The sequence below is a fragment of the Acanthaster planci genome, linkage group LG16 (assembly GCF_054643075.1).
Source record: "Acanthaster planci isolate LZ-2023a linkage group LG16, COTS_SCS, whole genome shotgun sequence".
NCBI classification, from domain to species: Eukaryota; Metazoa; Echinodermata; class Asteroidea; order Valvatida; family Acanthasteridae; genus Acanthaster; species Acanthaster planci.
Genome location: NC_141792.1, coordinates 5,961,876 through 5,986,598, shown reverse-complemented (window position 1 = coordinate 5,986,598; position 24,723 = coordinate 5,961,876). Strand labels below are relative to the sequence as shown.

General features: G+C 41.8%; 3 protein-coding genes across 6 annotated transcripts; all 3 read right to left on the bottom strand.

The window, feature by feature from the left end:
- Positions 1-564: 564 nt before the first annotated feature.
- On the bottom strand, positions 565-3,772 carry LOC110989812 (uncharacterized). Of its 4 annotated transcripts, none has more exons than XM_087147008.1 (6): positions 3,333-3,772; positions 2,814-3,296; positions 2,529-2,721; positions 2,218-2,403; positions 1,835-2,127; positions 1,444-1,731 (listed from the first exon to the last, which is right to left on the bottom strand). In XM_087147008.1, the coding sequence occupies exons 5-6, from the start codon at positions 1,928-1,930 to the stop codon at positions 1,471-1,473; spliced, it is 357 nt and encodes a 118-aa protein (XP_087003134.1). In that variant the 5' UTR covers positions 1,931-2,127; positions 2,218-2,403; positions 2,529-2,721; positions 2,814-3,296; positions 3,333-3,772; the 3' UTR covers positions 1,444-1,470. The 4 variants fall into 3 exon arrangements, 3 of the variants coding, with proteins under 3 accessions (XP_087003134.1, XP_087003135.1, XP_087003136.1); XR_015427921.1 differs by adding an exon at positions 565-1,039 and having other exon boundaries at positions 1,134-1,731; positions 2,814-3,772; XM_087147010.1 differs by having other exon boundaries at positions 1,835-2,104.
- A 132-nt stretch (positions 3,773-3,904) lies between these two features.
- LOC110989813 (uncharacterized) lies at positions 3,905-5,790 on the bottom strand. The gene is made up of 4 exons (XM_022254451.2): positions 5,766-5,790; positions 4,637-4,936; positions 4,361-4,525; positions 3,905-4,232 (listed from the first exon to the last, which is right to left on the bottom strand). Exons 1-4 carry the CDS (start codon positions 5,788-5,790, stop codon positions 4,204-4,206), a joined length of 519 nt encoding a protein of 172 aa, XP_022110143.2. The 3' UTR covers positions 3,905-4,203.
- A 7,866-nt stretch (positions 5,791-13,656) lies between these two features.
- On the bottom strand, positions 13,657-16,122 carry LOC147796430 (uncharacterized). The gene is made up of 3 exons (XM_087147589.1): positions 14,822-16,122; positions 14,690-14,739; positions 13,657-14,490 (listed from the first exon to the last, which is right to left on the bottom strand). Exons 1-3 carry the CDS (start codon positions 15,161-15,163, stop codon positions 14,343-14,345), a joined length of 540 nt encoding a protein of 179 aa, XP_087003715.1. The 5' UTR covers positions 15,164-16,122; the 3' UTR covers positions 13,657-14,342.
- Positions 16,123-24,723: the final 8,601 nt, after the last annotated feature.

Below are 24,723 nucleotides of genomic sequence, written 5' to 3'. Positions count from 1 at the left end.
CCTTTTTTGTCACTGTCCTGAAACTTTCAAAAAAATCTTAGCAAAGCAACTGGATGATATTTGTATCCTTCAGCATTTAAACTTCCCAATTCATCAAGTCCTAAATGACAATATTTATACCTTGGAGGTTCTTACCTTTTGGTTTACCTTTTCAGATAATGGTTTCCCTCTGCTTTGAGTAAGGGCTTGGGACCATCAAATCTAAGGCAAAAACTTCCTGTTTGTTCCAATATTTTAATGCGTATAAATGTTGATGAGTTTTTATTCCACATTGTTTGTGCACACATCATACGAATGTGTCTATCTTTGCTTTGAATTCGGCAGCATTAAAAACAAATTTTTTTTTTTTGGTTGGTGGAACCACCCGCATGGTCCTCAACAACCACTCCAGCCACCACGACTACCACTGTCCTTTCTCCTTCGGCCAACGATGCTCCTTTCTTCTTGCTTCCATCCTTGCCCTCCACTCCTCGAAGGTTTCCTCTGCCATGTTAGCACAGTACCAGCTTCTATAATACTGTGTGTGGCTTGCTGGATCCCTCGGTTGCCCACACTGACTGCAGTTGGAGATCCTCGTCCGCGGGTTGAATTTCTTCTTAGGAGCTCCAGCAGCAGCCTCCTCAGTAGCATGGCGCCTGTAGCATGCTGTACTTCTTGGGACTTTGCCGTCAGCTGCTACCTGCTGGTCTGCGGGATGAGGGGCAATTGGATGGAGGCCTTGATGATGAAGCAGCTCAGCTGGGAGGACGACAGTGATAGGTGGGGTTGGTTGGGTCGAGGGTGGCCAAAGCCCAGCCACGGGCATTGGAGTTGGGACTGGCCGGGGCGTTGGCGTTGTCCTCGTCGCCTTCAGGGTTCCCTTCCCTGCGGTGACCTCCGGAACCCTGTATTGGAAGGGACGGCGCTCACCAGGTGCAGTCAGTGTTGGAGGTCTCTGCACAGCCTCAGGGAGGGGCCCTGAAGTGGTCATTGGAGGCCGCGGCATCGAGGTGCCTATCTTTAGGACTTGCCTCTCCTTTTTTTTGATTTAGCATTGAACCTGTAAATGTTATCAAATGCAAGACAGACAAAACAATCAAGTTACAAGTTCAAAAAAGCACACTGCATCCACAGCAATGAAGATAAATATTTACCACTGAATGAGAGACCTCTGGTTGATCTCCATCAGCTGGAGCTGAGTGTGCCTGGTGAGGAGGACAGCACTTTGTCACGGATGTTCTTGTAGGCTGTCATGATGAGTGACCATCCCTGAATGCTGTGGCCCCGATGTCGAACCTGGCCAGGGTACATTAGAGCACAGCTTGTCAATGATGCACTCCGTGTACCTGTTGGCATCAGGCCAGGTACAGCTGGGCCAGTATTTTCCCCCAAGAATCACCTGTAAAATAATAATCAATGATCGGCAGTGTGCCAAGGAAAAGATCAGTGATTTTTCTTTTGGGGGGGGGGGAAGTGATATGAAATTTTCACTTACCGACAAGTGCCGTCATTGCCAGGAATCACTGTCATTCCCCTGAAATGCTTGAACCTACCCTTGGTAAATTTTTGCTGATGATGGGGAGGTACCCTCACAGTCTTATCCGAACGGTGTAGAGCATTCCACAGCTCGATAATTCTGTTGCCCTGTTGGTTTGTGATTACTCCCCTGTCTTGACAAAAATGGTCCAAATAACTTGCAAGAGCCTCCACTCTCTCGTAGCCGGGCATGCTATCAGGTCCAAGTGTCTCGTCCTGCAGTACATAAGCATAAGTATGTAAGTTAGAAGCATTCAAACCTGAACAAAGTGCAACGGTTCATCATCTGTTATATTTGGTTTGAAACTTTGCTACTTACTTTTTCATCATCAGGATCATCAAGGGTAGGCTGGGGTGGTACGCCCAGTTGCTCTTGTAGGACTGGTGGGTCAGGGATAGGAGACAAAGGGGGCATGTCCGCCGGTGGAGGGGTGGGCGGTCTGCGGGACAGCGTGGCAGGCTTAGTTCGGCAAGGATCGGTGTGTCTTGGAGGACTGGTGGGGCTATATGTAGAGGATGGCTCTGGCAGAGGAGGAGGAGAATATGATGACCCAGGCCGTGTCAGTGGCACATGTGTTCTTTTGAAGGCCTGCAGACGAGGGGGTGAGGTGACTGTAATGTGACGGAAAAAGTATCATTTAAGATTGTAGTTCTTAGCAGAGAATACCAGTATGTTTGCTTTGTACATTGTATTTCACTTACGCTTATCGCTTGGCTATTGAGGGAGCTTCAGGAACATCTGTGATGGACTTGGGGGATGGTGTGGTCAAGCTCCGTCTCCTCCTCCTGGTAGTCGTCCTCGTCCTCTTCGTCACCCCCAGTATCATCAGGGATGTATGCATCGAGCACTTTATTGGTCGTTGGTACAAGTACTAACCCCGAAGAGCTCTTCAGGTCATGAAAAAATGGTTCAAAATATAAACGTAAGAATTAACATGCACCGTATTAGTAGAATCTGTTTGGCCACTTAGTCTCTGCTCAGTCATTTCTGTGAAAACAAAGATATACCCTACCAGTGTACTTCTGGGGTGTGGTGTGTGTTGGGTTGATTCTCTTGCCGAGCACACGCTGCCCCAGTTGATCCACATAATATTGCAGATGGCCAGAGTGCCTTGGTGTTTATGGCCTCTGCAGCACGATCTGCATTCCACTGCGCCAGCCCCTCCATCAGGTACGCCTGGAAGTGCACGTCGTTTGCTTGCGTCTCTGCAATAACAAATGAAAGACAACACACTCGAAGAACTGCTGACCAAGGAGTGTTACTGCAATAATGACATGCAAGATTACTGGTGTCTTACCAGGAATGAAGTTGCTGAGATGCAGATGGAATGACTCCAATAACGTCAACCCACAAGAACATATGTAGAATGGTAGGGTAACCCACAACTCTCTCCCCAGTCTGGGTGTAAAGCTGCACACCGGGGGGGGGCTTGAATACAGGAGATGTGCTGTTTCTGGGATGACCAGATCTCCCACATGCAGGCCGAGTCAAAAAGTGGCACTCCCAGGGTGTCACACCCCTGCTTCCCATCAAGGTTGGTGAGCAGAGCCTATATGAGTCGGGTGGTCGTCACCTCTCCCCGTGTCATCCTTCTGCAATGGCGGGTCAGCTCCCTCTTGCTGAGGCTGTTGTTGACCACTGCCTCAGATGGCTGGTGATGCTTGGCTGTAAGGAGCTGGACCCGCTTGGCTTCCCTTAACTTCTGGACATCATCGGCACTCCACAAGAAGATGCAGGCCGAGAGTTCTCGGAGGAAGAAGGGGTACAACTTATGCGAGTCCTGCTTGTTTTCTGGTGATCTGGAGTTTAAAGAAACACACACAAATATATTGTGGAAGTGTTTCCACATGAGATTGCCATTACAAAAAAATACAAATACAGCAGGTCAGTGTCTGAATCGATGACTGTGCCAAACAAAATCTTTTCTCACCTTCTTGGTGGAGTCCATTTTTAAGATCCTGCCAAGGTGGATGTGATGGCTGCCTTGGTTTCATCAATGTGCTGCAGAACATCGTTGCAACAGACCTGCAGCAGCCACTGGTAGGTGGGGACAGGGGTCATCTTTGGGGGTGGGTCAAAGGTAGGCTTCTGTATGAGCTGTCTCTCACTGGCTTTGATGAATGCGTCGCATGCAGACAGGTACTGGGCTGTCCTCTGGAGCCAGGCCTCGCTGTGTTGTTCCTGTAGTTTTCGCTGCAGCTGGTGGGGACCATTTCCCACTCCTCTAGTGTGCAGGAGTCGGACAACCTTGATGTCACACGCCTGCTTGATTGCCGGGAACTGGACACGGTGTCCCACATCCAGCTGCTCCAGGATAGGCTGGCTCCAGCCAATGAACTTCTTCTTGCAGTGAGAGCACTCCAGGTACTCAGCTGCCAGGTTGTACAACCCGTCAAGGTCCACAACCTGATGGACACGAGGATACATGCCCGCTGAGTGGAGTTCTTGATCACTGCAAGAGTCAGTCGGACGGACCAGCCGTATCCCCCAAAGCCGATGAGGTATCCACAGGAAGAGCCGGTGAGTATAAAAAAACACCGGTTTGGGGGCTGACCATAGATGGAGCATGGCAAAGGAGGGTCGTACCACATGCGGTTGACTTTGCTGTAGTCGATCTCCGGCTTTCCCTTTTGGGAAAGCTTGAAGATTGCCTGGGAGACCCAGTGGTGGTCCACTTCTGGGAGACTCTACCTCCATTCATCGGTCAGAACACACTCTGTAATGAGGATCATTTTTGAACAACACTTTGACATTTTTTAGTGCTACACATTCACATTAGTTTTTGTACATCATGAATGTATCATTAGTGGTTGTACTCTTTTTTTTTCTCCAAACTGTACCAACCTTGCCTGTCTGCCTGTGCAACCAAGGTACTTCTCAGATCCGGGGGATGTTTGGGGTCTTCTACTGGAGGAGGGTGGGGGCTTGCTGCTAGCAGATGGCGGCTGTCTGCGACTAGTGGTACCTCCACCACCTCCAGAAGCCTTGTCGCCTGAATGAAATGAAAACCTGAGGATGCATGGAACATATAAAACAAGCAAAATGATAGCATTCAGAACATGCAGAGGGGCTTTATAAATTTAATGTTCACTTAAAATGTCCAAGGAGCATGGTTCTAACCTGGTCCCATAGCATCGGCAGGGTCAAATTCCTCCATGGCCTCCATCAGTTCTTCGTTGGTGAGTTCCTCTTCCTTGAAAGTGGGACGGGGCTTGCTCGCAAGACGGCCAGATCTTCGTGGGGCCTCTCCCGCTTTCATCTCCACCGCCTCCACTCCCTCAGGAAAAGCCTCCAAATACTCCTTGAATGCAAACTTGTTTACACTCAAGAAGGACGATGATTTGGGCTCATTCACAAGTGTAGCCACCAGATAGGCGCAGTAGCCCAAGTCATTTTCCACTAGCCACTTGAAGGTTGCTCCTGTACAAGGTTGAAATTGAAATTGTACAGTGAATACTGAAAGCCAAGCGAACTGTTCATATGACAATTCCAACTCCGCCAAAAATTATGCACAGTTCATTTTCAATCACTAAGGTCAACTGGGTTGAAACAGCAGAGTGGTCACTTTTTGTGTCAGGGCATTTTCACGGTGACTTGCGTTACATTTTAGTTCATTTTGAAACTTTTATAACCACACACATACTACAATGTAGCAGTTAAAATTCCACTTACTGGAAGAGTGAAGGTTCACGCGATGGCACAATACATTGATCACACACACGTCAACACAATACACGCTTCCTGATATACCGTGCAGGGTGTCCTCAATATACGCACTAATAAAGAGGGTTCGCCCGACAGCGGAAACGTGTATTGAGTAAACCGCACCCGCAATAGTGTCACTGACCTGTGAACGTGAAGAAGGGGAATGCCGAACGCTTGTACAAGGGCACTGCATTCCGTTCACTGCAATTACATGCATGTTGGCATGTCTTTAAAATCGTGGCGTACGCGTTAAACCCCTATTAAATTCACGATCGCAATGTTAAGAATCCGATCACGATGCACAACGAACTACACTGAGTTGTCTAACCTGCATTAATGAGCTTTCGACATCGATCGGTGCACCTGTGGTGCAGATATTACTGTCACTACCAAGCAGTCTGTTTACGAAGAGTGCTGGCTTGATTTGATTCGGCACAACTGATTCACGTAATCTCATGAAATGGGATTAACGGTCCACCTTTTGTGAAAAAGATATCTCTGCCGCCCCGAAATGATCTGGATTGTACGATATCATCAGGAATACCAATGCCACTTTCCTGACGGGTCATCGTACAGTACATCTCTGTACATGAAAAATGACAAAGTTAATCTACTGGGGCATTCGTTTCTTCAGCAGATCGAACCAACTAACACACAGATAGAAAAATCAAGCATTAACATTCTTTTCAAGAAAATGTTGGTCAAGGTAAATAAAAAAAAAACGCTCGTGGCAACTGGAGTATTTTTTTATGCAGGGCCCGCTGTGGGACGCCCTGACGAAAATTGTATGCCTGCGCCGCTCTGCTACAATTTTCACCGCCCCGATTATATCCTCTGGATTTCCCCCCATTCTGCTGTCCTAAGTTTCCAAAGTACGAAGTAGTTTATTGCGCTACGTTGGAATGAACACAAGGAGTTTGTCGGCGTTAATATTGGGAATTATGCAGTACCGTCTCTACATGTGGACGCAACGTACAAAAAACAGTATGTCCCATGAAAAACAAAAAATATTTTCGTAGTTTCGGATCGCAAAACTTCGACTACGAACGGACAATCCACAACTTAATCGTCCACCTTGTGTGAAGGAGATTTTTCAAATTTAAAGCTTTTAATTTGAGATATACAGGACTGTCGAAAGCGCCGCTGACATTTTCTGGATCGGTTTATAATTATCTGGATCAGCAAGTTCGGACAAAAAAATCAAGCTAGAAAGTGAGAAATCCTATCAGTCAGAACCACCCAACAAAAGCAGATTTCCTGGCAAAGCATTTAATTTTGGTCGTTTAACGAAATTTTATAGACTCTAAAACAAAACTCAATTGTGTGTATATTTTTGAAAAATTCACAAGTATTATGTACGATGGTTTAACTATGAACACGGCCCTTCATCTGAATAATCAGTGGTACAGTGTAAGAACAAGCCACTGTACCACCGATTGACCAATTACGTACGCGCATAGCCCTGACGTCACACAAAATTGATTATGCCCGTGTAGCTGGATAGGCGATATGTATTGCGAACATTAACAAGGCCAGAATGTCAGTCTTTAGGATAAATTAAAGTACCATTTTTAACTTATAGCCATTTGATTCGATATTCATTCACTTTGTTGCATGGAGAGCCAGCTTTGCCTTAAATACGAGTTTCCTTTCCCTCTGGATAAATGCTAATCCGCGCCGCGTCAGGGCTGTTCACCGGTACTACATGTATATTCGCCTCAAAAAATAAATTAAAAAAAGAATCAAATAAAAAAAATAATGCCCGTCAAAAATTGACTTCTGATAGCCAAATGCACCTCCCATAAATTTAAATCTTGTAGATTTGTTTGTAAGAGCCTGAGGAAAGTGGCCAGGAAACGCCTCAGTCTACATTTTCCTGGGCACCCTCACCAAAGGCAATGCATCACGTTTCCGACTGGAAAAAAATGCTGGATTTTCACTGTCTTTTGCGACGGGCGTAGTCTAGGCCTAGCGTGAAAATTGAAGAACGGGTTTCGCCATTATGGAGTCTTCTCATAATCAACTATCTGAAAAGAATTTCCAGGGAATGTAGTCTGTAAAAACTAGAGTTGTAGCAAGTTGAATCTCTTGCAATTCATCATGGCGGCGTGTATAAACAATTTTTTACTGCGCGGCGGCAATCCCACTGTGTTTGCAATACTTAAGTGGGCATACTCGGGGCCGATTTTGGGACATAATAGCTACCAATCTGTATTCTTTCTACAAAGCCTTTGCAAAGCGACATGTGGCTCTGGACTACAACTTCAATGAGCGATCGTCCGCGTGACTCCCAGGCGAATAGTCATCTACCGTACATGCGCAAGATGCCCATAAATGTAAATGTATTTTGGAAAGTTTGGCCTTTTCAGTCATCGCCACGGTGGAAAAAATGCTGCTTTTAATTTGATAACAGATATTGACTATTTTCAACATGACTTTCAGTAACAAACTTTTTTATCACTTCCATGCATTTTAATTCAGAACATAAAAACTCTTGTCAAGGCCTACATGTAAGAAACTTGGGCAATAGTTCTGCAGGTAAGTTGATTGTTTTTTGTGTGCATGTATCGAGCTCATGTTTTAAAATTAGTTTAATTAGCATGTGCAATTCTTTACAAATCCGTTCATCTTTTTTTCCATTTAGGTGACAAGCTGGCTCATGAGGAAAAGCAGCCTCGATGATTGCCGAGGCGCAGGGCAGTTAATAGACAAAACAATATAGGACCAAAGTCAAGAAACACTTAAAATGGACTTTTCTGTAATTTCTGAATTTTTCTGTTTTGAAAAGAGAACAAATGTTGTGTGGCGTTGGTTTTACTTGAGTAAGTTTATTGAAACAAGTTTAAGGACAGATAAATGAAAAATTGTGGGATTGATGTGCTTTAAATAAAAAAATATCAAATAAGAAACAAATCGGGGATGGGGAAAAGGGGTCGATGTGGGCGGTGACTTAAAAATTTATTGTGATCAGCTAAAAAACACTATTTTCAGACCGTGTTGCATGTACGTGTAGTCATGTGGACGTACTCAGTGAGTTTCAGCCTACGTGTATTTCCTTTAAATTTTCAGAAAGTGGTTCATCGTTGCTTTTGCGGCCATCAGATTTTTTATCTGATTACCAATTTCTTCAGCAAGTTTGTGTCACTGACTTGTATGTACTTTTTTGTAAAGCATTGAATCTAAGTTCAAGATTTCATCGTGACAAAAGGCTTCTGAAAATGGTTGCAATATTTTTCCCTCTTAAATTATTTCATTAAAATTGAACAAGCATTTTTGCCAAATAAAAGCCAAAGCTAGGGCTAGCAGCTTCATCCGGTTCTTCAGCATTTCTATTGAACATCTGTGTCACAGGAAGAGTTCGAGGGTTTATAATCCTAAATGAAAAAAGGTAAGTCAGAGAAAGGACAGCATATATATTATTGCCACATCTTTTAAAACCGCACCTTAAAAGTTACAATTGGCCTTTAGCCTAAATTTCTGATTTTGAGCACACAAAAATTAGTTGAGCACTAACAGTTCTTTCATAAAAATGGTGCAGCTCTTATTTATCACAGTAAACGCTCAGCTTAACTCTAAACTTCCAAGAGTGATTCGCGAAAGGACCCTTCTCCATTCCTGCTAATTCCAGCTCACGGCCGTGTCAAGTGTAATATACAGGCGACAAGGAAAAACCCCACATGTGATAGGCTCTGGATCATTAGGTGAAAGGTGCTTGTTTCAACGAGACAGGTTTGAATTAAATATATGAATTCTGATATCTTTTCATCACTAGAAATTTAAAAATGGAACTATGAACGTATGAACCTGGCATCTTTTATAAATTCTTTCAATACCCAGAACATGGAAGTTTCTCAAGTCATTTACAGCGTACTAGCAGGGGCTCAATACCACAAACTAAACCATGCTATGCACACCTACTCTTGATTCCCTTGCCCCATAAGGATTGTAAGGAATTTAGTTCTATTAAACATGTAAAAAAAAAAGGAAAAAGTTTTTCGTCTATTGAAGCGAGACAGTAGGTTTACAATTTCCATGAAATTCGCCGGAATACGTGGCAGACAAGAAACCAGGGAAAGCCAATCGTTTGCGAAAACAGTTATCCAGAAGACTCGGCCAGATCCTGCAACAAAGCCCGATCTAGTAGTGACAAGGTTTGCATCGCTTCACATTTTATCCTATGCATGAAAATCTGTGTAAATTTTTCATGTTTGCATGAATTTTTATCAGCTTTTCTGAAATGTTTGGGAGTTCGTAGGACCTGGGCTCTAAAAAGAAATCCTTTCGTACAAACAAAGTTGCTAGCTCATAACTTTGCAGTTGTGTTTTCTCACGCAGGATGTCGAAGTATTTTCTGCTAGTTTTCTCGTGTATCGTGCTGGATCACAGGACCAGGGCCGAAAAATAAATTGAATTCAACATCGCGTGCTTGTGTTTCGCGTCTGGTGAGGTCAATCGGGGAAAAACACGGGTGAACAATTGCTTCCTTGTCCCCAGAAATCTGTAGTTTATCATTTCTTCCAGGAATTTCAAGGAAGAATCAGCAGCACTGAATGTTTTTTTTCTCAACGTAGGCCAGAAGGTTGTCGGCCGGTCGTCTATCCCCAGTGGATAAATTTGTTCACGCTGATATTGAATCGGCCAATCAAATTACGTGTCGCATTATGTCCACCAAAAATTCGTTTGTATAACTGTACTTGAGGATGTTTGCATTTACAGATATGTAGCTGGGGATATGATATTTGTTCTCATACAAGTTTATATTTACAGAAACATTCTGTCAGCTTTCCGTGAAGTGGATACTTCCAACGCAAATAGTTGTCAATTCATTTGCTTTGATCACTGACAGTTTTACAGTCTAGATGTTTGTTCTCAGTCCCACTCAGGACACCAAACACTTCCTTTTAGGCTGTGTGTTTTCGTGGATTGCACTAATATGGGCTGAAAATAAGTGAACTTAACGCCAGTTTGCCGAACGCCTGGTCGTTTATCGTCCGGTTAGGTCGGTTGGGTAAGAAACAATTTTGGTGAGAAATTACGTCCTTGTTCACACAATTTTGAAGGTTATCGTATTTTTTTAAAGGAAAATGACGGGGTCGGTTGCATAAAGAAAATATTTTTCGGCGATCGAAGCCACAGGGTCGATCGGGTGGTTGGTTACCTGTCCAATGATTTCAGTGACGACAACCAACCCCACGAGTTGCATTAAATCCGCCGAGCATGAAATGGTTTCAATAAATTCAAAGAAATTACGGCTTTGCTTTCTGCCAAAAATCCGTTTGCGTGATCGTGCAGCTAGGAAAAATAATCATTTAAAAATGTTTGCAAAATCATATTTGGGGATTGGGTATATTCTTTTTCTCGTACAAATTTATATTTTACGGAAACATTCTGTCAGCTTTTTTTCGTGAAGTGACCACTTCAACGGAAATAGCTTTGTTAAATTTTACCTGTCAAATAATTGAAATAAATGTGTGGGGGTTCATCCAGCCGCTGGGCTGCTTCTGACAATCCTTTCCTTTAGGGGTTGTGAATCTCTGTTTCGATCACGGACAATTTTGATCTCACACAAGACACTGAAATATTGTCCGTAAGGCATTGCATGTTTCTTCGTGTATCGCGCTGAATATGAGCTGTTAAATATGTGAATTTGACAATGTTTGTCGACTGCTTATTCGTGTATCGTGTTCGGCGACGCACGCGGAGATTGTGGTTGACTTTAATTGGCTCGAGTTGGTTGGGGCTTAGAGGTCTATCCGGGCTAACCGCAACTGCGTGTATTGCGTTCTTGCACACACGTTATAAAGAGCGTGTCTTCCACGCACACACGCAATATCGTGTATCGTGTAAACCTTTACTCTGTAGGTACTTACAATAGATAAAAACACCTTTATTGCATTGTAATTGTAGCGTGACTTAGATTTAAATCAAATTTTTCCTCAAACTATGAATTGGAGAAAACAATGAATAGTTATCAGAAACTCACAACTCAATACCATTTCTACATCAACTAAAATGATATGCATTTCCCAACCAGTTTAGGAAAAAAACACAAATAATCAATGTGACTCGCGTTACCTCAAGATTACCCTAGATTATGTACACATTAGCTTGATGGAGTCCAAAGTGGGACATTTTTCTGTCCCAGTTAACTCTGACATGCATGCCATCTGACAAGTTTGGCAAGGGACATATCACTAAAATTGATTCAAATTATTTTAATTTTTTCATTGGTTTAGATTTTCATTGGAAATTAAACAGTGAGTTCTAAACATAAAAAAATAAAACGTCTGACTTAACAGGGATGGGGAAAAAAGAAATAGACGGCTGATTAAAAAGGTGCTAACTCCACCTACTACACTAATCCATCTACCTGGAAGAAAGTCATAAAACTTGGACAGATGGACACCACCTGCTTTGGTAAACAAAGGAACCAGCATCTACCCAATAAACTAATGGCTTACTGAAACAAACCAGACAAAAAAGTTACCAAAAAAACTCAAACCTTTTGGGGCCAGCCTGCACTGTGGTTGTTTATCCATCAGTACCGACAGCAGCTTGACAGTTTCACACTGACCTCGACACAGTGATTAAGTACACCCGAGAAAGGACTCCACTTGGTGAAATCCAGTCTGCACCATAAACCTCCAGAGAGTCATTCCTGAATATTGCAGAGCGCAAACAGAAGACACAGGCGGTCAGGGAGGCACAATTTATGAAGGTCAATTACTTCAAACCAACAGCATCTAGTTTATACCTACAGAAAGACACAGTTTTTAGCCGTATTAAAACAACTGCAATGTCAAGCTCAACATAAAAACGAATATTTGGCGTCTTTTCCCACATACAAATTGAAATAACATGGATATTTCTTTCCTTCGATTTTTAGGGGGAGCCTGCATTTTTTAGAAGCAGGAATGGAAGAATTTGACCGAGAAACAAGTGACCACACTGACAACATGCATTAGGGCGCCCTTATTAAATTCTGTGGTTCTCATTTCTTTTACCACTTGAGATATTAAAGTCCGTCGGTCGAAAAAACAAATAGTAAGTGGAAGAAAGGTTGAAATGGGTATTGTGGACCATTGTTTTGCATTTTTGTGCTAGGATGGTGTTTTCATGACTGTGGAAAACAGGGCCGGGGAGGGAATTAAATAATGTTAGAATTGGGAAAATTAGTCAGTCTAAGCCGAGCTGCCGAGGAGTTCAGATTGGATCGACTGACACAACTTTGGTACCGGGATTTAGTTAATGTGTAGACGATTGTGACTGAATTGTTAGTTTATCTTGGATTGTACACAAGGATTGGGTACTGACGGGACGTTTGTAACTAATTCATGTGAGTACATGAACCAGTACTGTACCTTTACTAATTTTATGACAGTGCATCTCGGCAGGGCGAGGGGGTGCGCGATGGGTCCTCATGCCCCCTCCTTGCCGTTTGTAAATGTTCAGCATTATTTTGTTAGGGTACCTCACGCGTTGAGGAAGTGAGTGGAAGTGAATAAACCAGCTAGAAGCAGGCGGTATTACACGTATCTTTGCCGGGCGTGCCATTTCGTTCAGCGTCCCTTGTCCTTACTGCAACTGGCGGTATATTTCCACCCAAACGGATCCAGGACCTGGCCAAATCACGCGCGAGCGGCGCAGCGACCGGGCTGAGTGGCCGGGCGAGCCAAGGGTTCACTGACTACGGAGGAGAAACCGCCACACTATGCTCACCACTGTTTACCAAGTTTTTACATGCTTTAATCGTTAGCTTGGTCCTTTGGATTTAACCCCAAAGGTATCAAAGACTGAATTTTATCGTACCATTGAAAGATGGATGTATTTTTTCTTCTGTAGCATCCCAAAATCATTGATGATCACAGTTAAGTATCATATAAGGAGCAGTTTACTGTAAATGGTTTCTCAAAATAAAATGAGGGCATGTTTCAAAGATTCCAAATCTGTGAAATATAGATTACTCATATACTCTGCACTCATCGTAAAATTGCGGAAAGCGGCTAATCATAATGATAACTGTTACCATTCAAAATGTATTTGAGGGAAAGAGGAAAGTTGTAGAAGTCTACGTAGGCTTCAAGATGTGCCTGGTGTTTAAAGTCTTTCTGAAAAGACACAGATTTTATTCTTACTGAAAGGTAGAATACCAATGTGGCTGTTTTATCCTACTCGTAATCACCACTTTGCTTAAAAAAGGGTGGGCATTTTGTCATCAAACAAACGTGTCAGTAAAACACACAGTAGGTTTACATTTTAATCTTCAATTACATACATCACATTAAAAATGTTGGTTGTTTGCAAGGGACCTTCAACTGACCTTGTAACATGAATGATATGTGTGACATGCGGGTTGCATAATTTTATTAACATCTTTCACAATAACTTTTTTTTACAGTTCTTCAGGAATTTTTCAAGACTTTTGTATACTAATCGGTAAGTTGAGGCATATATTTGTTCAAATTTTGTCCATTTTCCATCATAAACAATATCCAGTAAAATAGAGTTTATAATATTCTATATACTAATTACTCGCCGCATTAAGATTGAAGGGAAAATTGCCCAAACCGTTCATTGTTACAGAATCACAAAAATACTTCGAGCATAATTTTCAAGTTTTACAAAATGTTTCAAAATATTACATTTTTACAAAACTGTTGTAACAATAAAGAGAATTTATTTGACATCTCACTTCCTTTTTGTTTATTGTTCCAGTTATACCATTGAATTAGAATTCCTACTTTCCTACTAAATGCACCATCTACCAATCATGTAATTATTGTGATTCATTTAAAAGGCTTTTGAAAATTGAAATCACATGTCCATTAACTAAATATTTGTTGCGAGAACATAACCAGTTATACATCAAGGTATGTTTAACATACCTTGATAACACTGCATGGTGGTCTACCTCATCCAGAATAATTTTTCTTAGGCTTTGGTACACAAGTTCATTCCTTCTTCAACAGAAACAGGCACAGACACATGACGCTCTTCTGTCAGGATTGTACAGAGCTCGAACAGGAATTTATCGCAAGGGCATCGAACAACCTCTGTAGACGCCCTCACTGCTGCATACCAGGAGGTTATTTGCTCATGATAGAGTTGTGGTATTGCGGCATTAGCATGGACGTCCAAATGGGCCATGGCGATTTCCTGAGGGGGTTATACATGTACGATGGGCATTCCACTCCTTTACAACAGTGTCCAGTTCTCCCTGAAAGTTTGTGAAATTTAAATTTAAGTTATAATAACATAATATTGATAACCTTCATACACCAGCCTGAATGCTGTGCATAAATCAAACTTTCCAAGACTAGTTCATGTGGAACTCACCACTGGATCATATTCAGTAAGCAAAGCTCCAGAAGTTATTTGTCTCGAGATCTCCACTGAAATAGCCTTCATCTCTCAGTTGGCAGAAGAGGTCTCCAAAATTGAATGAAGTGTTAGCTAAGCATGCCCCACCAACACTCAATCCTTTGGTTATTATGACTGGTTCCCTGCATGACTCTTGTCTTCAGCAAATGAATCATCATGAACCCTTCTAAGAAACTGCTATATCTGTCGGATGTGAGTGTTTTCAGTTTCAAGATCAGCTCTTATGATTCTTGGGCATCCTATGGTAGAGCGTATCGTGTTTACGTAATATCCCGCAATGACAGCAGGGTCACTGCTCGTTGTGTATGCTTCGAGCCACAAAATACGCCTCGAGGAATTATCAATGGGCCTACATGATCCATTAAAGCAGATTCCGTAATAAGGTTTAAGCTTATCGTAAGCGTCAACGTGCCACATATAATCTGGACTACGAACTTGATATAGTCGTCTTTGCAATCTCTTCCTTGCCCTCGTTTCGACTCCATCTGGATCTAAAATTTCAAGCAACCGGCGTGGTTTCTTATCTGTGTTCAAGCCAGTTGGGATGCGCTTCAGGTGCATCCATCGGTAACCGTGTAAGCTTGCAGGCTTTTGCGACTGTTCTTGTAGAAAACAGGCAACATCTATCACATTGTGATTTTTTTCTACAAAAGAGACCAAGATTTTGCAAGTTTCGACAGAGCGTTCGCTTACCTATTAATACGTTGTGATTAATCAGGGAGATATTAATAATTTCCTCGTAAGCTAGACTCAGAACTGAGGAAGTAGCGTCGAATAAACAGCTCACGCTGTCGTCGTGCCACTTGCAGGAACGCCTGACCAATCCATAATGATGAAATAAATAATCCGTGATAACGAATTAATATTCCGTAATGACGAATTAATAATCCGTAATAATGAATTATGAACACATACATGTATATTGCAATGGCACCAATGGGCTTTCGTAGGTTTTCACCACTATAAGATCAAAATGCTAAAGAAAATCATACATTCTGCCTTAACAACAGGAATATTTGCTCAGCATGTAACACTCCTGTTCATATGTACGTTAACAACAAAAGGCTATTACGGTACGCATGCGCACTTGCACCGCGCTGCCTCCATGAGGTGCATGATGTGGCGTGGGCACTCATCCGTCCAGACGACACCATAACCAGCATTGCCGGGAACAATGTTGAATTCGAACTGCGCGACAAAAATCGATGAAAAAGTTTTAAAAAGGTAAAAGACTGTGTACGTTGTTAAATGAAGTCAGATCAAGCTTTAAAAAGCGAAAAGAATTCGTACGTTGTCAAATGAAGCCAGAGCAAAGTACCACGCGTGCATGGAGTGAAACATTATTGCACAGGGGTTAAGTATAGTTGCATGCTATTCGTCACCGTTTTCACAAGGAGCCACTCATGTCAAAAGTAGCATTTTCTCGATCTCAATCACGTTCATGTTACAGGCCAAAATCTCGTTAGGTGCATTTTGTGTTCACGAAAAAACAAATCTTACTGTCCCTCGTACGCGAACAAAACGTATCGACTGGAAGGGCAGAAAAGTAGGTCAATGGTCAAATAAGATTTTCGTTTTTACGAATAGCCACACATCTCGTCACATACAGTGGCGCGAGTGTGAATACGTGGGCCCCTTCTGTACAATTGGGGGTGCACATACTGAACTTACCCAAATGTAAATGTGTCCACATAATTAAGTGGGGGGGGGTGCGCATACTGGACTTAACCTTATGTAATAGATGGTCTGAACAGCGCCCAGGGCCGTTTTCCAATACTCAATTCGGCTCCGTTTGAGGCTTCAACTGTTTTTTAACTAGCTGACGTTGAAGCTGTGAGTGCAGTAATTAGTTTAATAGTGCCACAAAACATCAAATAAGATGCAAGAGAGCCAGAAATTACAGTAGTCTAATTTAATTTAAACGCTTCAGGCCCACAATCGGGGATTGGTTTTGGGAATGAAGCCTGAGACGAGGCCCAAGTCGAATATTGGAAAAGGGCACAGGTCCGGGTCGATCTAGCGCGCTAGCTGCTGCGCGCGCACCGTACTTGGGCACAGGCGCACGTGGCTAGCAAGCTTGACGCACATATCTAGCTATAGCTAGCTGTACATGTACAGTACATGACATGTCATACGAACAAGTCTCGCAGCGCCTACACTGTGTATGTGTGTTGGGCCTGTTTTGGCTTCGTTGAAGTGGAAGCTGGCTGGTTGCAGAGCTGGCGACGTGTTTTGGAAACCCAACTTAGGATGCATTTGGATTCATTTGAAGTCAAAAACTCTGCCCTCGAGCGCGAGCTGGAGTAGAAACAGGTCGAGGCAGTCAAACCACCGTTCACTCAGCAGCCGAGTGTGCACAGGTACAGTGGTAGGCTATGTGAGCATGGTGAGTTGAGTTCTTCGAGCCAGGCTTACATCACGTGCTTCGTACATGTATGTACATGTACAGTGTACGTGTTCTGGCATTCACAAGGCCGTTTCAGATTTGCCGTTTACAGCCACGCACCTTGTGTAAAGCGCGATTTTCAAACAAGCATGGTGATCGTAATACTCGGTATGGAAAGAGCTGCATACATGTACATGGACAACACTAATTTATAACAGCCGTTAGAAAGTGATGACGTCATAAAAAGTGAAATTTAGCCATGAAAGTTCTGAAACATTTACATAGAAAACATTAGGCCCTAGCTATCGTAGGTTTTTTCCAATTCCACTTCAGGCAGGTAAAGTAGTAGGCCTACATACTACTTTACTAGCCTCAGGTTTGTGTACAGGGCCTCGAGCATGTGAAGTGTTGTTGGTACATGTACAGGTGTATGTACATTACACTGTAGCTTGGTGGTCATGATTTAGGAACACGAGCTTTCTTGGGTACCTATACCTGCACATTAGGCCTAATGTACATGCGCATGCAAACTCATGTACATGTACACATCAACTTTGTCAATTCGAGGTGTGTGCAGACTTAGGATTCCATTTTTCAGATGCCAGTGATCATGACAGATGTTTGTATGCTCCTGATAACACACACTTACATGTGCACTGGGGAGGCACATGTACATGTACTAATGCTTATTTCAAGCAGAGGGGTATCTGAATATTTTTGGATCATCCGTAATTTGGCGGAAATGACTAGATACTAACCCCTGAAACCTGGTCTGCTATTTTTCTCAAGACTCTTAGAGGGTTCATGCTTGGACTCTGTTTCTGCATCAATTGAAAAAGGAAATCCCAAACACAATGATAAAATTGGAAAATGAATAGCATAAATGGGTCGGATTCGAACCAGGGTCTATAGATCTGTAGTTCAAATCACTACTAACTAAGCTATCGAAGCGACGTAATGGATTCGCGTTTTTGAAATGTCTTAAATGGTGTATTGCATTGTCCCCTCTTCATGAATCATTTGTCACCCCAGCTACTGAAAAAAAGTAGCGCACCAGGTTTCACGGGCTAGTATTAAGTCGCTTCCTAATTTGGCACCCTGTCTGAACTTATCCTTGGTTGTTGGATTCTGTTGGGTTAATGGAAGTGACCTGGAACTGTGGCACAGGCTGCATTGAATAATGTTGGTTACTTCCCATTTAGCATTTGGTCTCAACCAATTGACCCATACGCAAGCCCTAATTATTTGTTCCGTTTAATAGTGCATTATCCAAAAAATCACAGGATGGCAATAGACAAGATACAAGTACATGTGTAAGAGCTAATCATTGTACAATTTCAGGTATGGGAAAGGGCTCATTTCTTATCAAATTTTAAAACTGAATTGATTTAAAGTCATAGAATACTTATTTGCCGGTTTATTGTTTATTTTTTGTACATTTCCAGGCGACCAAGTCTGAACAACTTCAGGATGTAAAATTACTGGTACACCAGCAAAAACTGAAGACACCCCAATTATGCCCCAAGATTCACTGACATTGCCAACATCCTCAGTCGAGTTGCATTTCACCAGTTCAAGCCATCAAGGAGGTTTGCCAGACATCGAATGGCATCTGCTGGTAGTGAATAGGTACAGTTGTTTTGTACGTAAACATCTACCACATTCTGTACTTGAAATGAAAATACCCAGGTACCCGCAACCCAACAGCTGATTACAGGTACCCAGTTCCATTTAGTAGATTTTTTTGTACCCAAATCTGCCACTGTAAACATAAACACAATATTTCCGAAAGGCAAGCAACCTTTTCCTTTGCTTCCTTACTTACCGTAATTTTCGGATTATAAGCCATCTGATGTACATGTACAGTGTATAAGCCACAGCATGCAAAAATTGGCAAATTAAGATTTAAAGTCGGCGTATACATGTACATGTAAGTCGCACCACCAGCGTATAAGCTGCACCACTGCGCTGACGATCCAACCACAAAGGTCATCGTGCTGCATTCTGAAGCGCCAATACAGCATGTACAGTACGTCAGTGATTCCACTACACGTGCAATACTAATAAAAGTAAGCAAAATGCAAATGAGTGTCACCATAAAAAGTGAGTTTAAGTCTTCAAATTTAATACTTTTTGCAGGTTGCATGGTGGTCCTGCACTAGCCATGCTCCAGCTCTTGCCTTTTTTCCAGCAGCCAGCAAAAGTTAACATCGTCGGGGACGTACAATCAAATCTTGGTAACTTGAAGTTGGGTAAATCGAAAGATTGTTATATCTTGTAGGGCGACCATGTCTTGCCAAAAGAATAGGCTTTTGTATAAAAAATACCTCTGTAAATGTCCACGACACTGCATCTGGTTATCTTGAGGTTTTGTGATGCTGATCAAAAATACACCTCCAGATCGCCTCAAAAATGAAAAATCCACCACAAGACCTGTAATCACTTGTGCTCATGCATGCTGCATGTGGCATGGCAAACACACTCAGCACCTACCACCGTGATAGCACAGATCCTGTTTTCAGGCTGGCCTGACTGCTACCGCAGACCCGTTCATGGACAGTCCAGTCACTGACTGACTCTTTCCGATAACCACGTGACCACAGAAAGTGTTGTCGTCAGAAACCCAAGCGAAAAACCCCAAAATTCTGTGGCATGTCACACTGAACACAACCGGCACAAAGACAAAACCTGTCACACAGAGGTACACCATTGAAGCGGTTGATTTTTATTTAGTGGTAGAAAAATCTTCAGGTTACATTCATAAGAAAGTCCTAGTAAAATGCTTATTCATTTGCAAAAAATACATGATGAGAATTAATAAAAAGTTGGAAAATAGTCACTCAGAAATGTTGCCACAGCAGAGCAAGTAAAGTTTAAGATTACGTACTCATTTTATGAATGTTTTCCGTGACTCCAGGACTCAGGGAATTCTGTTAATAATTCGAAATCTGGACAACTCAAATTTTTATTTATTCTCGGAAGTTCAAATTTTCAGATGTAAATAGCTACCAACAAAAAGATGACTGCACTATGGGCACATGTTGCATGTGGTCTGGCCGCGGCTTTTGTGACTGATTTTATCCTTCAGAGTTTGCCATATAAGTCGCCTGGCGTATAAGCTGCAGAGACATTTTTCAGCATGAGAATCAATGTTGAAGTGGTGGCTTATGTTCCGAAAAATATGGTATTTGCCAATAAATTCTCGGGAAAAAATCTGAGTAAATTATGTTTTGCGTATGGATGAATGCAGGACAACAGGAAGGGGTAGAAAACTAGTGCCTCGATAAAAGGGCAGGAGGTAAAGGGGGCTGTGTAAAAACACATGGTTAATTCAGGAACAAAGAGAGGTGAGGTAGGAAAAGATAACAGAATAATAACATGAGAAGGTAGTGGACCCCAATTTGGGGGGGATTGTCTGCAGACAAAAGTAAGGGAGAGAAAAGAGTGTTAAGTACATGTGGTACTTGCCTCTTAGATGTTCAGGCCATGGGGTTGTATTGTCCGGGGTTGTTCAATCCAAGGCTTCTATGTACATGTACATGCTGAACACTGCACACCCAGTTATTTTGCCTTTTAAGAAAGACTCTGCTAGGATCGAAACATCAGTCCCTCCTACCGGTACTTATTTGATATGTTTTTTAGATCACTGGGTAGCAAGCAGTTTGCAGTCAGTTTTTATATCCTAAAATTTAATCAGATAGTTTAGTCAAAACTAGATTACAAAAAAATTGGATTCAGGTCCCAGCCGTACATATGTAGGTTTGCAGTACTGTATTTATATTCTGATAACCCCATCATCTCCCATACATATGAGCTTATTCCATTTTGGGTTAATTTAAAATTTTTGAAACTCTTTAATTTCCATATTTTACATATATTTGGGGCCCCTAAACATGCTAAAAATATAATAAAAATAGTTCTGCTTGTCCAGGATATGGCATCTAAAAACTGTTCAAAGATCAAGATTTTTTTTGGAGGGGGAATAGCATATAGCCAGTAGCAAATGGCACCTGTATGAGTCTCCACTCTTGAGTCATACCCATTAATTTATTCACACATACAGATTTGAGCTTGTCTGTAGAGTTCGAGAGTGTAAGTGGGGCTTGGTAGCAAATGGCAGGTTCCTCAAAATATGGACCATTAGATAATGTTCAACTTTGGGGTTCATTTTCCCTGAAGTGAACAGCAATGAATTAATTCCCAATGTCTGTAATGAGGGAAGTCATGGCTGATATTTGGAACAATGATGACTTAGTCTATCTTTCAACTTATTTGGAGTTAATTAATCAAAGTCTCGAACGTCAGCATTTTTGATGGACGTGAACAACCTGTTGAAATCCTAGCCATTAAATTTTACCTAGGACTGATAATCCCCATGGTTATTTTACAGAGATTTATATGTGGTGAAAGGTAATAATGTTTACACATATTAAAACCATAATCACAAAATTAAAAGATAATACGTTTTGCTGCATCTTGGCCTGTTTGACCTTTGACATCAACCCAGATAGTGCACCTTCTTTTTCATTGGATGTTCATGAGCCCCTCCATGGAATGGCGACACTCTGGGTTTTTTCTCTTCAGGCCAAGGTTTCTTGAAAGAAAATCGGTCATACTGAATGATGTTCCACAAGAAAGACATCCAAGACAAAAAATACCGGCATGATTCATGATGAAAATCTAATGCGCAAAGTTAATAATTTTAATGTAATTTTCAGCAGGGATATCTCCAAAATAAACAGCTAAGTGAACATTATGCATTGAACTTTCAAGCACTACATGTGACAGTGTTTTCGGCATTCTTGAACGTCATGCATTCTTTGTCAAAATTCTTGAATGTCATCAAAATTCTGTCAAATATGACGTTCGCAATGAGCATATTGTACTCATTATACATTATTGATGCAGCCAAACTTAAACATAATTTTCGGTGGTTGAAAGGTATAAGACCTGGCATATATGCTGGTATAGTGAGAGTGATTATAAACGGCAAGAGAATGAAGAGAGCCAAACATCTCACCTTTTTGTGCTCAATTCAATTTTGTGCTCTTTTTTCATGGCTCATATTTTTTTAACCATATTACGCCAGGGGCATTTATGTATGTTGATGATGCTGGGATCGTTAATTTTCATATTTTGTCTGTTTTCAAAATTCTTTAAAAATTCATATTTTCATTTACTGGACATTTAACACCCACACGAAGGACTGTCTGGTTTTTACTCTAATCTGACAGACAACATCTATTGATCCTGGAGTATTTCAGCCAGGCCTGCTGCCTTGTAAACAGAGCCCAGATTGTGCAGTGTTACGTAATTTTTTTTTGTTCACGAAACTGGCACAGTGTGCTGCTGGCCTCTTTTCAATAGGGGCCAGGTTAGCATGCAGTTTTACTGTGTGGCTCATCGCTGCTAGTGGTTTTGTCCCTGGTGGTAATCCGCTCATTGTGAATGCCCCAGACTGTGGTATACTGTTTCAAAAAAATGTTGGATTTTCTCCACTATTGAGAGTGAAAAAATGTTGGTAATCCCCAGCAGCCTGGTCTTTTGTTATGAGTACGGTCTTTTGATTCTGATTTTGGAGACCCTGGCTACGCATATAAATATGTTCCCAAAACTAGGCTCCAGGGGGCAAGTGGTTAAAATTATTTCTGAGGTGCTTTAAAATACATTTGTACATCAGTTGGAAAATATACTGAATTTTCCGTGTTGAGAGAAGTTTTGAAATCAAGTCCTCTGGTGCAAACACTTTGACGTACATGTAAAACTTAAAATGAATGCAACGGCAACTGGTAGTTGACCAAATGTCCATCAGATGTACACATTATGCCTTTTTATCCCCAAATAATCATTTTTATAAATCTTAAGGTGCTAATTTGTATTTTACATGATCAAAGTCCCTCTTTTAGAAGTTTTCATAAATGACATCTCGAGTTCCATTTTTGTCCATTTTATGAAGAACATGCCAAATACTGGTTGCATTCTGTGACACTGTCTTTTAGTTTCAGAAAAGTGACAGTGCCAAAAAGAAATGACACATACATGTACGAGTATCTTTAACAAGTGACCACCAAGGGTTGGCATTTTAAAGGCCAACTCTAAAAGTGATCACTGTGATGGTATCTTGTCATTTGAAGAAGTCTTTCTTTGGGCTTGGAAGAGTGCCGCACCAGGGAAGAAGTCATTCTTTGGTCTTGGAAAAGTAAGGCACCAGGGAAGAAGTCATTTTTTAGGCTCGGAAAAGTACCGCACCAGGGAAGAAGTCATTCTTTGGGCTTGGAAAAGTACTGCACCAGGAATAAGTTCTTATGCGGGATAGTTCCATCTGAAATGACTTAGCTAACTTTAGTGGCTGTAAACCCTCATCAATGGTGATCGTTAAAGCTTTGATAGTTTTCACACTGTATTTTATTCTTCAGCTTCCAATCTAAACTGTGACTGGTAGAGTAGAATGTCCAAAATTTGCAACAATTCTATGAAGGAATTCATGTTATGTAGCATTCTTTGGGGTTTCTTTGACAGGATTCACGACACATCTCATCTACAGTTTCTACATCTGTACACTGAAGGGAGTTCTACCCCTGTAAGAAGTCTAGAGTAGCTGAAAACCTGAGGCCTCTCAGTGGAAGATGCACTTGTTAATCAAGGTACTAGAACCACAAAGGATCTCTTTTATGGTAAAATCTTGGGATTGTACCTGCACAACTTGAAATATTTGCACTCACATGGGTGCATATAATAGAATTGTTTTAACTCGGGGGGGGGGCAACTTGCCTTTTCCTCCCACAAAGCAACTTGCATTGACCCATGGTGTGGTGAAAGTATTATGCGTGCATGATAAAAGAACAGGAACAACATGAAAGAGCTGGGCATCAGTGACACCTGCATTGACATAAACGACATTGGACCTTGACATCTTGACCAACATGAAATTGCCCAAACTATCACAAATGTACGTGCTAGTTTGTTTACAGATTTTGCTATGCTTTTCTGCACAGATTTTATGTATTAACTTTGGAGTCTGAGCGTAAGGAAGTGTCCAATGAATGGTTGGACATACACTGAGCTCAAGCAGTGAACTCCATTCCCTCTACTGTATGGTCATGTCTTACAGAAACTTCTTGGTGCATTGTTAGGGAAGCCATTTTACATGTTTTGGAGTTAAATCTGAAATTTAGAATTTTGAGCATTTGTACGATGCAAACAAAACTGTATACGGGTCATTCCATGAAGTTGGATAACAAAGTGTGACAGAGGAGCTGAAATTTCAAATTCCCTTATGTGTCATTTTCCCCCAGGTTTTGACACATTATCAACTGTGTTTCTCATAACTAACTTCTGCAGCAACTAAGGCAGACAAGGAAATACTGTACATGTACAATGTACTTGGGTATTATGCGACATGCAGCTGGTTGTGGATGTAACATGGAAATCACAGAGTTTCAGTGCACAGTGAAGAATTCTCCAAGTTGCAGTATGTTATAAAGACTTTTTTGTCATCATGGTTATGGCAAGTATCCCAACAAAAATAAAACAATAAAGAAGGGAATATACCATAAGAACGAATGTCAGGGTATGTACATGTACTCGTTTTTGTAGAATTTTTCAGACTAGCTACAGTGCAGTTGGGCTGAGCAGTTTTCCATATTCGGTCGGCGTGGTTGGCTTAGCAAACTCTGTGGCCACATACAGCTTCATGGATGGCAATATTTGTTTTGATCTTTACCAGGCTTGTCCC

What these genes read in the sequence shown, in the direction of transcription:
- LOC110989812 (XM_087147008.1), bottom strand. Translation starts at nt 1,930, where the DNA reads ATGCCCCCTTTGTCTCCTATCCCTGACCCACCAGTCCTACAAGAGCAA. An exon ending in ATGATCCTGATGATGAAAAA is followed by an intron (nt 1,732 to 1,834) that starts GTAAGTAGCAAA and finishes TATGTACTGCAG; the next exon opens with GACGAGACACTTGGACCTGA.
- LOC110989813 (XM_022254451.2), bottom strand. Translation starts at nt 5,790, where the DNA reads ATGACCCGTCAGGAAAGTGGCATTG. An exon ending in CCGTCAGGAAAGTGGCATTG is followed by an intron (nt 4,937 to 5,765) that starts GTATTCCTGATG and finishes AACCTTGTACAG; the next exon opens with GAGCAACCTTCAAGTGGCTA. An exon ending in TGCCGATGCTATGGGACCAG is followed by an intron (nt 4,526 to 4,636) that starts GTTAGAACCATG and finishes ATGCATCCTCAG; the next exon opens with GTTTTCATTTCATTCAGGCG.
- LOC147796430 (XM_087147589.1), bottom strand. Translation starts at nt 15,163, where the DNA reads ATGCACCTGAAGCGCATCCCAACTGGCTTGAACACAGATAAGAAACCA. An exon ending in GATGCCCAAGAATCATAAGA is followed by an intron (nt 14,740 to 14,821) that starts GCTGATCTTGAA and finishes CATTTGCTGAAG; the next exon opens with ACAAGAGTCATGCAGGGAAC. An exon ending in AACCAAAGGATTGAGTGTTG is followed by an intron (nt 14,491 to 14,689) that starts GTGGGGCATGCT and finishes TGGTGTATGAAG; the next exon opens with GTTATCAATATTATGTTATT.